This window comes from Cydia fagiglandana, chromosome 12 (genome assembly GCF_963556715.1).
Source record: "Cydia fagiglandana chromosome 12, ilCydFagi1.1, whole genome shotgun sequence".
In the NCBI taxonomy this organism is placed as follows: domain Eukaryota; kingdom Metazoa; phylum Arthropoda; class Insecta; order Lepidoptera; family Tortricidae; genus Cydia; species Cydia fagiglandana.
Genome location: NC_085943.1, coordinates 5,475,043 through 5,489,048, shown reverse-complemented (window position 1 = coordinate 5,489,048; position 14,006 = coordinate 5,475,043). Strand labels below are relative to the sequence as shown.

Genomic DNA, 14,006 nt, shown 5'->3' with positions numbered 1-14,006 from the left:
TGACATAAAGGTGGCCACTGACGAACCTTCCAACAGTCCAAATAGCGTGGCTACATTCCAAAATCGGTCCGTGAATGTCAAAAACGTACAATGTTTAGTATTAGGATGCCGTCCATTTGGATGAATCCATTGTAACGGCATCCATTTGGAAGGCTGGTCAGTAGCCTGCTTAACGCTTTGCATAGAAAAGGAAGCTCCGGTAGCTCCGGCGGCCCGGCCACAGCCCGGTCTAACGTGAGTCATCCTAAACTGGAAAAAAACCGGAAAAAACGAAATTTTGTGTTGTTTTTTGTGTGTGCGATAAGCATTTGTTTTTTTCCGGGATTTTCATCCCTAATTCCACCCAGTAATAAAAACTGACTTTTCTAAATATGGTTTAATTACAACTTGCGTGAATAGGCATTTTTGAGCGTTCATAGGTGAATGTGTGGAGCGAGCATTATTTGACGTGTAGGTGTGGGTTCAACAAAAAGAGCGCTTGTCAATAAGGCGTTCGTGTTGTTAAAATTCAATTAATAATAGCCTTTATCGACCATCAACAGTGTAGTCCCCTTTTGATTGATGGAAATTGTCACATATAGTTCCACTACTCGCCGCCGCACCATGAATAGCGCTTTAGTTCATCTATCGCTCACAAGATGTCATTAATTCCTGTAAACGTATATATTGAAAAAAAAAAGCTTTACTCTATGCTATAAAATACCCTTTCGCACGTCAAAAACTCCAAGATGGTGCCCAAGCCCATGGACAAAAAAGTCTAGCGATAGTATCCATGCCTGTCAAAATTTGACATTAGCAATCCACAGTTAGGTGACAACCGAACCAAACCGACTTAACCGACCTACCCCGAGTTCAAAGTCATTATAAACCGTATAGTAGTAATAAAACAAAGTTGATTTTTTCTTACTTATTTTTCGATCACAAGTTTGCGATAGAACGCGATTCCATTGAACAATGCGATACAATCATCTGTTGATGTGATGTTGATTTGAAATGTCAGTTTTGCACAAGTGGAATAAGGCCCCTGTTTGTGTTCAAAAAGTCATTAAGCCAGAGTTAATTAACTCCTAAGACTTACTCAAACCAATGACCCGGCACATTGTTACTTGTTAGTAGGATTGGTGGCGGCAGGGCACAGACTACATAATAATGGTATTATTGTACCCATACCATTCGCCTCTCGCAACAAATGTAATATCTCCGGCCAAAAAATAATTTAGGTAAAATTACCTTTTTATTTAAGTGTCTTTTATTGCTATATTACCTAAATGGTAGTGAAGTAGTTGCGGTGCGGGCAACCATGCCAGTTTTCCGTGAAATTTAAAGATCTCGAGGCCCCACGCGCCAGTATTTCAGGTTATAAGATTGGTGTATAATTAAAGGGTTCTTTCAGGCAGTGGTGCTGGCGGCGACTGTAGCGAATTGCGTGCAGACGGCGTCGAACATACGGGTCACGAGGTCCCGCGTGCGGGCCAGCTATTCTAGTAACATGATTAGCGTTTAGTGAACGGGTTGTTGCGGGCGGTAGTGCGGGCAGCGGCCGCGGCGGTTTGTGTGCAGTTGCAGAGGGCGTCGAACATACGAAGGACGAGGCCCCGCGCGCGTCCCAACCGCCGTTTCAGGTTACCTGCAACAAAAACACAAAACGCTTAGGAAAGTTACTTAACAATGAACTGTAGATAGCCACAATGAGTTTTTTCTTGGGAAATCTTCGTAGCAGTGTTGCCAACTTGGCATAAATGATCCCAGATCTGGCATATTTTCACTCGCTTTGGCACCAAAATATTCCATTTAGCATCTGGCATATTTTTTAGCATAATTTAGTCTAAGCCAAGTTTGCACCAACTTGGCAGCAACAATATGCGCCATCGCCTTATGTGGTTCATATTTATCATGTGGTTCATATATCATATTTTCATATGAATTTTGACTTTAGTGGACGGATGGACGTCGACGGACTATATAAAATTGGTCAAGCAGATCTTGTCAGTAGAAGAAGTAAGCAAATTTTAAAAATGTATGTGTTTTATATAAGTGTCTAATTTCAAATGATATTTAAGTATTTTTTTAGCATAGGTATTTCAAAAAACTTTGGCATAATCTAGACATTTGTCTAGCATTTTTTCAAAATCCGAGTAGGCAACACTGCTTAGTAGTCCTACATAATATCAGCCTGACTATAAAAACGTCGACTTACACATACATTTTATTACAAGTAAGTACAGTTGACGTAAAAAGGAACGATTTGATGTTATAGAGCTCAGCCTCAGCGTATAGTTAACTATACATAGGCAATTATTGTTGCATAAATGATTACGTGTAGTAATTAAGTATCGAAAGTTACGAATTAACCGTCAAATCGTTTCCATGTTTTTATGGTTTCTTTTTCGTTATTTTTCTATGGGAGCAGGCACAACTGGTTGATTGAAATAAATTATTTTCTTCCGCTTTCAATTAGGTTACGTTAATGGTAGGGTTTGGTCTATCAATTCGCCTGATGAATACCGTTGTATGTAACATGTATTGTATATTAGGTATTGACAAGGGAGCTGAGAGAGCTACATTTTGTTAAGTGATGAGGCCTAGCCACAGGCTTTAACATAGTTTTTTTTTAAGATTACAATTTTTCTATTACTTATAAGTCCTGGTAATAAATTTTTTCATCTAAAATGATAGGGTTCCTATGATATATATAATATTGCGGCACAAAAATATGTAAACGACACTAGGTATAATTCAGTAAATTATATTATGTCAATAGAAAGACCAATTAAAATTTTTAAGAAACCGGCCAAAGAGAGTCGGACTGGCGCACAAAGGGATCCGAACCATTAGGTACGCAAAAAATGGCAAAACAAATAACGTTTGTTGTATGGGAGCCCCACTTAAATATTTATTTTATTTTGTTTTTAGTATAATGTTGTAGGTATCGCGGCAACAAAAATACATCATCTGTGAAAATTTCAACTGTCTAGCTATCACGGTTCGTGAGCTACAGCCTGGTGACAGACAGACGGATAGACTGACGGACAGTGGAGTCTTAGTAATAGGGTCCCGTTTTTACCCTTTGGGTACGGAACAAAGCATTCGTGTGGACATGTAAGTAAGTAATAACTCCACGGTCGACTTCGGCCACGGCGACAGCCAGAGTAAAATAAGAACCTATATAAAAATGTACCTAAGTGTACCTGTTAATTATAAGATGTAATAATGTTTTGAAAAGATGTGTCCCGCCGAGTTTGTTGCCGATCCCATATTGGGATACCCTCCTCCAATGGAGGGGGGATTTAAGTCTTCTCGGGGCAGAGGTGTACGGTTGTAGCCGGTAAAGGTTTATTTGACGTTCATAAGCGCATTGTAATATGCCTACTTGAATAAACTATTTTTTATCTTTATCTTTGTAGCGACTGCTGTCAACTCTGTTGCTGTCGCTGGTGTGCTCGGAAGTGGCTGATGTAATAGCCGATCTCGTTATACTGCAAAACGTAATTCAAGACCAAAAAAAGTAAGAAAATGTTGCCACTGCAATAATTTGTTTGTAAAATAGTAAATTCATTTGATAAATAATCACGCTAAGATAATTTATTCATTAGTAATTTTACTCCTACTATTTATAAAAGTACTTTTATTTACTTATTTGTACATAAATACAAGACGCGCTAGTATAAAAGTGGCAACATTTCTTACTTTTTTAACCGACGAAAAAAACGGAGGAGGTTCTTTTGGTCTTGAATTACGTTTTGCAGTTTAGTAAAAGTTCGCGAACTTTGCGGGCATGTGAGCACACAGTAGTTTACATAGTTATAGGGTATTACCGCACGTGGTCTGCCTTTTATTCTATCACTCTTGGCATCAAGCATCATGTAAGTGATGTAGTAGACGAAGTCGCTTACGAGCAAGTTTCGTGTGTGCCTGCAGTAGCTTTGTCCTCATTTCATCACCCATTACACGTTTTCGTGTTCCATTTCGGTTAGAGTTAGGGCTCAGACAATAGGTTAGGGTTAGGGTTACCAGAATATCCAGAAATGAAAAATAAATATTGGTTTTGTACAAGGATTTCTAATATATTATATAGAAATACTAATACATTTTCTGTTTACCAAATTTCATATACATAATTATGTAGAATGGCGTCAGATCGCACAGGGCAGGAGCGCATGGCGAAATCTATAATAGTGTCGGAGGCCAAGATCCACTTTGGGTGGCTGAGCCAGCAAAATTTGTAAGTACATACGTACTTATGTAGAAAGAATTGAAAGCAGGTTTATATTTTGTTATAATTTATTATATTGTACGAAATTCCCACATATTTATAACCAGAAGAAATGAATAAAAAAACTTGAATAATGTGTACCTACACAGTTTTCGAGTTGCAAATGTTTTAATTGAATCTAATTATTTTTTATCGAATTTAAACAGTCGTCACGTTCCCAAACATTTACAAGTGACATTAAATTATCTCGCTATGTTTCCGGTCATAGAGGCTCAATAGGTCAAAAGCGCAATGAAAAATAGACACTAAGGTTGGTATTCCATCTGTCCAATTTCTTGCTCCAATGTGCATTGCGTCTCACTCTCTCACTGAGCAAAATATGAGACGCAAATACACATTGGACAAAGAAATTGCACACGTCGAATACCACCCTTACCTAATTATTTACTGCCTTAGCATGTAGAACCAGCCATTTCTGTTGTTAAAATTGTATGCACATTAGTAAGCTTCACAGTTGGCAACCCTAGCTTTTCAGTGTCTGTAGGTAAGTTATAGGTATAGCAACCCCCACAACCCTCAACTTACCTTCTTTTGACGCGGGGCGTTTAGAAGTCAGCCCGACAAGTATTGATCAGTAGCAGTGATATTACGGTTTTAAGTAGGTACCTATATAATATTTGATATTCAGGGAAGAATAACTGGAATCTTTTCGATTCGTCTAAATATATCTAAGTAAGTGTTCCACGCCAGTTTTTTAGCTGTTGGTATAGTTGGTATTAATTTCACTACACATGCATATTACTAGCTTTATCAGCCCATCTAGCATTTGTTGTTATGGAGTCTAGAGAAGAGTCGTGAAATGTAGGGGAGCCCATACATTCTACGACTCTTCTCTGAATCACAGACCCTAAAAGTCTCCCCCAAAAGGTATTAATTGTTGTAATTTATCGTGTAAGTGAATATTACAGAAATTCCGCCAATATTGATCTGTAGAAGTGCTGTTAAAATATTATGTCAAAATCAAACGACGGTTTTAAGTACATTGTACGGTTCAGCCTTCGAGCAACACGGAAGGGAGGCGGCATTCGCACTATTTCCCCTCTGCCGAGGTACAAGATTAGCGCGTCTATCTAATCTAGCGCGGGTAATAAAACTAGTTGCACTTGGATTTTTCACTAGACCGAGTCCAGACGCGCGCGTGAACACTGCTGCACAAAAATGCCTTTTTGCTCGGTTTTTTGTTATAAAAAGAGGTCGGGGACATCAAATTTACAAAAAGAAAGTGTTACTTTTCACATGTAATTTTTTTTTTACATATCATACGTTAAATTACATTTAAATACAATTATTATATTTTAGTCTCAAGTAATTGTTGGATTTATCGATTTTGCTCGCTCAGTACAAATTGCGGATCGGTCGAGCGACAAATCCGACTTCTCATCTCTCAGAATACAATGACATACTTCAACGAAAATGTGTTAGTGTGCGTGTTGTGACACTAGTCACTCGTCCGTACACAAAAAGAGATCGAGGTTTGCAAGATTTGTCTTTGACGTGTGTCATTTTCTATGTATTTGTGTCGTCATTACAGATTGGATTTTGTATGTAAGTGTGTGAGAAATGCGACTGTGTGCACCTTTCCCCCCGCGAAAAATGGCAGAAAGATTTGTACGGCGAGATATCGCTTGGGCCCCTCCCTTCCGACGTGTCGGAAGCCGGTGTTGCTCGAAGGGTTCAGCGGACATAACTGACAGACTGAAGTAATCAAAACTTTGTCAGGATTCAAGATTAGAAATACGTTTACGTAGTACCCATTGACGTAGATATCCGTATTGACTGACCTTACGGGCAATAAGAATGGTGCATGACTGGGGCCAGTACAGCGGTGTGACACCGCTGCAACGCGATTGGTTGATGAGTTCGCATCACGCGCGCGATTGGTCGCAACTAGTTGCGTTAGACTGCACGATTGGCTCGAATTCGTGAGTGACACCGCTGAATTAGTACCATTTTTAGTGCCCGTAAGGACAGTCCTTAGATATATATCACTGCCTATATGTTTTGGTCGCCGGCGACTAGTCGACAGTGCGTTACATTCTTAGTGTACCTAAGTAAATAGCACCTACGTCGTGCTAAAGCTACATCTAAAATGAGGTTTCTTTTTTATATGAAGTATATAAGTTATAGATAGGTTTATGTACCGCAATGTGCAATATCTTTACTTATAAAGCAATTAGTTCCAATACCCGCCGCCGTTCCATTCCTTTTGTATCGGACACGTAGTCGCACGTGACCACGTGCGATATAGTGAGCACAGTGTAAGTATCCTTATACTTACAGGGCAGAGACGAGTAAATAATAAAGATTAACACCCTAAAGAATTCCATCCAACATCATTGTTGTAGGATATTATTAGGACGCTTCTATTCATTATTTTTTCGAATTTATATTCGAACGATTTATATTCATTATTTTGGAAACTCCTAATTTTTGTATATAGGTATGGGGAATGAAATTCTCCGTTGGCAAAGTAGAGATTTTTTTGAATTTTTCTTAAAAAAATATCCTGAATTTTTCTTGTTTTTCAGGTACCTTTTTATAGTTTCCGCACTGGCACATCTGTCGCTAATAGTATAAGTATGTCATCTACGCCTTTGTCCCGTAATCAGTGTCAAGTCAAGCCAGCCTCTGATAAGCGTAGATCGTTATCGCCGTCTCGGCAGCTATTAGTAGGTATGCAAATTAGCTCTATATAAGGATGTTTTGTTACATTTCTAAAGATAGTTCGTCATAAACATTTTTCAAAGAGAGTCATCAGTCATCACTACACCTTATAAAAGAAAGTCCCCCACCGCGTCTGTCTGTTTGTGTGTTTGTTTGTATGTTTGCGATAAACTCAAAAATTACTGAACGGATTTTCATGCGGTTTTCACCTATCAATAGAGTGATTCTTGAGGAAGGTTTAGGTGTAAAATTTGTTAAACCGTGCGAAGCCGGGGCGGGTCGCTAGAATATTATATGTGCAGCGTCGTTAACTATCATTTTATTGTCCACAGAAGTGATTTTTTTCTCATTGATTCACACGATCTCCTTTTATCATGCACTTACAGTAAACTAAAATCTCATCAGATTTTACATTTATTTCACGTCAAAATATGCCTGTGAAAAACAAAAAGCCAGCGTGAATCAATAAGCTCTCAAACAAAACCAATAAAATGTTTTCAGCGAAAAACCTATTTTAAGCCTCTCTGAAAAGCTGTTAGGGATTGCCGGAATTGTCGGAAACAGTTCGACGCATTCCCGGGAGCGGAATTGTAAATTGATTTTGATATTGGTTTGTAATTTTTTAACCCCCGACGCAAACAGAGGGTTTGACGCCAATGTCTGCCTGTCTGTGGCATCGTAGCTCTCCAACGGATCGGCCGATTTCGATGCGGTTTTTTTACGTGAAAGTGAGTTTTCTTGTGGTGGTTTTCTTAGCTTTATTTCATCGAAATCGATTCAACAATTTGAGGAGTACCAGCTCTTTCCAAAAATGATGAGCCATTTTTGGCAGTGAACTTTGTTGGCATATAGCGTCGAGGGTCTTTTTTTAATTTATTAGTTATATGCAGTGAGATATTTACAAATCTATTGTTATGTTGACAATCATTTATTTTGTTCTTATCTGTCATTTTGATATTTCTTAGAAGCGCCAAAATTTAACACCCCTTTGCTAAGTTTTATGGAAAAGGGGTTTAGTATGTGATGCTTATTGATTGGATCACCTAGGTAAAGGTACTTAGCATTAGAACAGGTAACAAGGTCTGAAAATGAGATTTTCCACTGGGTAACGTAAACTTTTATTATCGTATGCTAAGCTTCATCGTAGACGCTTAGGTATCCACTCAAGGTACTCTATTATCACAATACAATAGCTCAGCTATTCTTAAGTAACTGTCTATTCTTTCGTTACAAAACAAAAGAGAAGATCAGATGACAACTCCGCTAGTATAGCTAAATGCTTACGTGAATAAGATACCCCCCGTTCACCTTGTTGTTTTAATAAAAGCGGGTATATTAGGTATGCACCTATGCATAGGGATACAAATTAGCATTGACTGGTTTTCCTAAAGAAAAATTGTCAGAAGTCGTCGAAAGATCCTTCACTACTTACTTAAATACATGAGGAGGCTTTAGGTACTAAAATTTTACTTATACTTAGATTGGTTTTCTTTTAAATGATATTTTTATTTGGCATCATGTAGTCTTTCTTATGTCGATAGTTATGCTAAGATACATTATTTTATGCTCCTCTGTTATCTCTTGGTTATTTCTGTACGGCTATCATGAGTTGACATTTGACGTTTACGCTAGCAAGTGCACTCGATCGCAGTCCATTTGGACTGGTGTATTCGCTAGCGTAAATGTCAAATGCCAACTCATGGTAGCCGTACTTGTATCAAAAGCCATTTTCGAGACAGAGACTACATTAAATCACCTTCTAAATTACAGCACTGTACGCTAAACGCGCATTTGCATGAACGCGACACTAAGTGAAATGAGGCGCGTGGCGGACAAACGACCTGTCATTTACAGGGATATTAGGATTTACAGTTAAAAGGGACATTAAATAATAAAGACAGATAATCTGTATACAAGTCGCATTTGCTGTATCTGTAGCGAGTGGAAAAATACATTATTTTATTGTGCTACACGCTACGAACCTCGCACCACTGACGGAGTGATGAAATCATGATAAAAATTTATATCTGAGGAACCGAAAAGGTAACCTTAATAATGAATTCGTAGGTAGTTAAAGTTGTAAAAAATGGCAGCCATTTTGAATTTCTTTATTTCTGGTATCACTTCACGTTAAAGTCCGAAAACATCTTTTCACGTGTCTGAGGGCCTACCGCGAACCACGTTCGACGTCTTGCCTCTCTGTCGCACTTGTAAATACGTACGTAAGTGTGACAGGGAGGCCACACGTCGAACGTGGTTCGCGGTAGACCCTCAGATCCACCAAACCTTGCGAGTGCTGCGCGATTAAAATTGATAGTGAGTTCCTTCTACATCGAGTGGTTTCGCAATCCAAGGAAATATATCTCCCAAGGCACCCAAAATGTATGAATGTAAGAATGTCCTTATTAAAATTTCAAGTATGTAATTTAAAAGCCTTTATTTTGATTTATAACTCTTTTTAATTAATTCAGACTGTTTTCCCATAAATATTGAAACACCTGAACGGGCTTGGGTGTAATCTCAGAATCCAATGAATACCCAATGAGACGCCGAGGTTAAAATCGATACATCGGGAAAAACTCAAGAGACTTTTCATTAATCCGGGCGGTGTGCCGAGGACATATTAAAAATGAAAATTAAAAGTATCATCGGTTTTTTCACTTCAATTGGGTAGGTAAAGTTTTTTGAAGATAGGCAAATTATATTTTTTCCCGATAGTATTCATTATAGCGATCACGGAAATGCAGCTCTTTTATTTTTATATCATTTTATTGATTAAATATAATTTTTTAAATGATCGATATGACGTTTGTGAGGTGAAATGGCAGATTCCAGTAATTAATTCCTTGGCGCGTAGTAAATGGGACGGGATAGAAAAAAAAACCATGTCAACTGTCAGTGTCACTTAGCTCTCATTCCCGAAAAATAACGGACAAGCCTCATGTTACCTTGCGAATTGCTATTAATGTTATCATTGAGATTTTCGGCGACCTCAGCACGACCCACGGACTTCTGATTCCCCACGACATCTGCGCGTATTTGGACAAAGATTGAATTTACTTTCGATAACTTGGCACTGCATAAATTATTGGACAACGTTTTCTTCCCCACCCCTACACGACGGCCCCTACGCTGACCCTTGGACAGAGTTTTGCAAGAAAAATAAGCGAGTTCATACGAGATTGCGAGCAGATTCTACAAATTTGAAATTATTATCATAACAGTGATAGGCACAATGCCGTTGAATTAGAGGAGCAATGGCCGTACAGGAGTACGTATCCGTGAAATACATAGGTACATAAAACTTTCTTCACTTGTGTTTTGATTTTTATTATAAATTGCCATGAGCTGTTAAGTTCGTAAACAAGAAATCGGTCTAATTTTTTCTAACAATTTCAACCATCTGTTAGTTTTGTGTGGTTATCCTCATTTTATGAATGTTGTTCTTATTTTCAGGTGGATGTAAACATTCATTGGCGGTATTATACTGATGGCTAATTAGAACCATTGAGCCATGACATACTTCCTTGCAGTGTTATTCGGCTAAGCCTCTCCGAGCATCCTGTGAATCTGAAGGATATAATTATTTCCATAAAAAAGAGCAATCGAATTAGGACCAAGATATCCCGAGAATCTAAAGACATTTTATAAAAAATGCAATAAAATGAAAATGGGAGACTCTCTTATTTTAACAATGTTACAAGATCATGACAATGTTATGGTCTATACTTATTAAAATTTTAAAACCAACATGTCTTTATCTTTGACTTGAAAATGTACAAATGATTTGGGTTTTATGAAATGCAACTTATGCTAAAAATCTATTATTATTATATGTCAAATTATCGTGAACTCGATGTTGCTTAAGGCGTATCCAGATTAGTCAATTTTTCGCCAATCTGATTAAATTGCCCGATCGAATCGGGACGTATGGACGCAAACGCCAATTTGGCTCGCCAAATTCAACCGCCGATAATGACCAATAAAATGAGGTGCGGACACAAGAACACCAATTTGTGAGGCTAGTATTTTCGTTATGGGGCATTTTTTCAACTTAAATGGGTCTAATATCACCATAAATCTAAAATTGGAGATTGACGCCAATTTCATTTCTGATCAGATCGACCGATTTGATCAGTCCCGTCTGGATACCGCTTTAGCACCGCGAAAGGGCGCTGCGCGGTGCGCGCGGATTGACGCATGCGCGTACCGTATGCTTTGTATCTATGGTAATATAATTTTAAAAAATATGCAAATAAAAGGCGGCAAAGTTTATTCGTTGTGCAATACTGAATAAGTTACCGCTTGTTATTTTAATACTCGTAATAAACAAAATGAGTTCAAGTGACGAAAACGACCTGGAATAGACGGCATGCACCGCCTCATTTGAAAGCAGAAGCAAACTTAATAATGAATAACTAGCTTCCTGCTAAGTCCTGGGACAAATACAACAGGACTTACGACATGCTCATGCTGTGGAAGGACACAAGAAGGACAGCCAAAACGCAAGAAACACCTACTCTGAATGTGGTTTTTAGCGTATTTCTGTGACCAAGTGAAAACTAAAAAGCCATCTACATTTAATATAAACTAAGAATATGCGTTGTTTTTTTAATTGTATTCGCGTCACTTTACCCCTATTAAATACGCTTTACTAAATTGAATTTGTTTTATTTCCTCACATAATTTGAGAATAGTGCTTACTATGTATACCTCAATGGAAGCAAAAATGTAGTATTTTTGCGAGTTGATACACTTGCTACTTGTGTATAGTGGCAAATGTATTAAACCCGCAATCAACACTAATCAATATGTAAACAGGCCCCAACGTGAAGCACATTTACCCTACAGACATACTTATCCATATTGACCATATTTGAACCGCTCAACTCTCTTCAAGGGCACGCCACACAGCGTGATTCTATATACTGTTGTAATGTTAATGCTTAAGGATAATAATTTGTGGATTTTAAAATAAAACGAAACGAAATTTACTGGATTTATATTATATTATTTTGGATTTATTTTATTTTATTTTATTTTGTAAGGAGTACCAACAGCTGCAAAAACATTATATAGATTTAGGTAACAATACAAAGCCAATTACAGGTACTCACAGATAGAAGAATTTATATTATAAGTTTTCTAAAGTACAGTCGCCATCAGATATATTGGTGCAGCTAGGGTGCTCATAAATATCTGAACACGCCTCTATTATCAGGGCGTGCGTGTTCAGATATTGTGAACACCTTGCCGAGCCCATATATAATAGCCAATAACGACCTAGTTATAAGACTATTACAATCTTAATCATAATGTATGTATAATACAACAATCACGTTTATATAGTCCTCACAAACGTATAAGTTACCATTTTGGCCAATATATCTTCAAAGCTTGGCACCGAATCGCTGTTAAAGACTTTGGTGTGCTCAAATACGCTGAATTTGGAAAGTAACGTATCTGTACTTCCTACAAGACGGTACGACGCACTTTGAGTTCATCTCTGTAATATTCTATTTCCATTCGAACGTTTCCGGGATCGTCTCCATCTATTGTGTTGATACTGAGATCCAAAATGACTCGTGTAGCAGTCCAAGAGTCGTGGTGAAGGCGTTAATGAAAATGTTCTCCAAGAAGCAGTGCCAAGTAGTCGAAAGCAATCGTTATCATTATCAAAATATCCGTGTTAATCGTGCTAGGGACGTTAAAAATACTTATTCTAGAAATCACACCGACATCCAATTACAAGAAAACACAAATGTTTCGTCCGACCATTATTTTCCAATTATTTGCAAGTTATTTTCCAAGAATGACACTGACAGTTGACATCGATTTTTTTTCTATCTCGTCCCATTTACTACGCGCCAAGGAATTAATTAGTGGAATCTGCCATTTCACCTCACAAACGTCATATCGATCATTTAAAAAATTATATTTAATCAATAAAATGATATAAAAATAAAAGAGCTGCATTTCCGTGATCGCTATAATGAATACTATCGGGAAAAAATATAATTTGCCTATCTTCAAAAAACTTTACCTACCCAATTATGAAAGAGTGATAGAGGTGGAGACAGCGGATATTAGGTACTCGAATTTCGATGTTTGTGGTAAGCCCCTTTGAAGTGCAAGTTGTGAAAAGTTTATAATAAAAAAATTTAAATGTACCTACTTAGAAATATCAAAAATATTTCATAGGAGACTAAGAAAACTTTCATTCCGGAAACTAAATATTTCGATATTCATACAAAACGGCGGCACATCCAGTACATATAAATTCTGATCGTTCTAAAATATATGTAGTATTTTTCATTAGAACGAGTTTTTTCGATCCTTGTGTGTGTAACGATTCTCACTGCACTTTTGTTTAGAACGTCCTTGTTCTAGACGTTACCTAAAAACTTGTAGCCTATGCCTATCAATATCGCCAACGGGCCATAAAGATAAATTGATGGGCAGTTCTTTCATAAAATCGGAAACGTGCCTAAGATTATGTTAGGGATAAATGTTGATGGACGGGGAGCGGATGGTATCTAGACCCAAAAAACGATGGATGGATTGTGTGAAAGAGGATATTAGAAAGAAAGGAGTGAGTGCTGAGGTGACGGCAGATAGAGGAGAATGGAAAAGGAATAGTATCAGTGAAACCTGGTTAATTGGCACCTGGATAAATGGAAAACCTCAATAATTGCAACCAAAAGTCCGGTCCCGGTCCCTTGAGACCAAAAGGCCTCTATAATTGAAATTTTGGAGCCTCTATAATTGCAATCTAGATTTTAGTGCTTTTCGTAATATTGCCTCTGTAATTGACCACATCACAACTTAAGACCTCTATAATTGACACTGTTCTAAAAAAATCCGTTATTTTTGCTCTTGTTTTTACCTCTATTATTGAAACGAGTCTTACTTATTACCTCTGTAATTAATAATGTAGTTATAGACAGCAGAAACAATATTTTAATAGCAATGATCATTTTATTTATATCTCCATCCAGAATTCAATTTATTTATTGGGTATCTATCACAGCCTGCAGTAGGTGAAATAGTTTTGATCAATAAAAAACAA

The 14,006-nt window shown here is 37.6% G+C and overlaps 1 protein-coding gene across 1 annotated transcript in view; it reads right to left on the bottom strand.

The window, feature by feature from the left end:
* Positions 1 to 400: 400 nt before the first annotated feature.
* The window catches only part of LOC134669487 (uncharacterized), a 38,040-nt gene continuing 24,434 nt past the window's right edge, over positions 401 to 14,006 (bottom strand). The window contains exon 3 of the mRNA XM_063527074.1: positions 401 to 1,627. Within this exon, the coding sequence (XP_063383144.1) occupies positions 1,494 to 1,627 (134 nt within the window). The 3' untranslated portion in view covers positions 401 to 1,493. The remainder of the gene's footprint in view (positions 1,628 to 14,006) is intronic.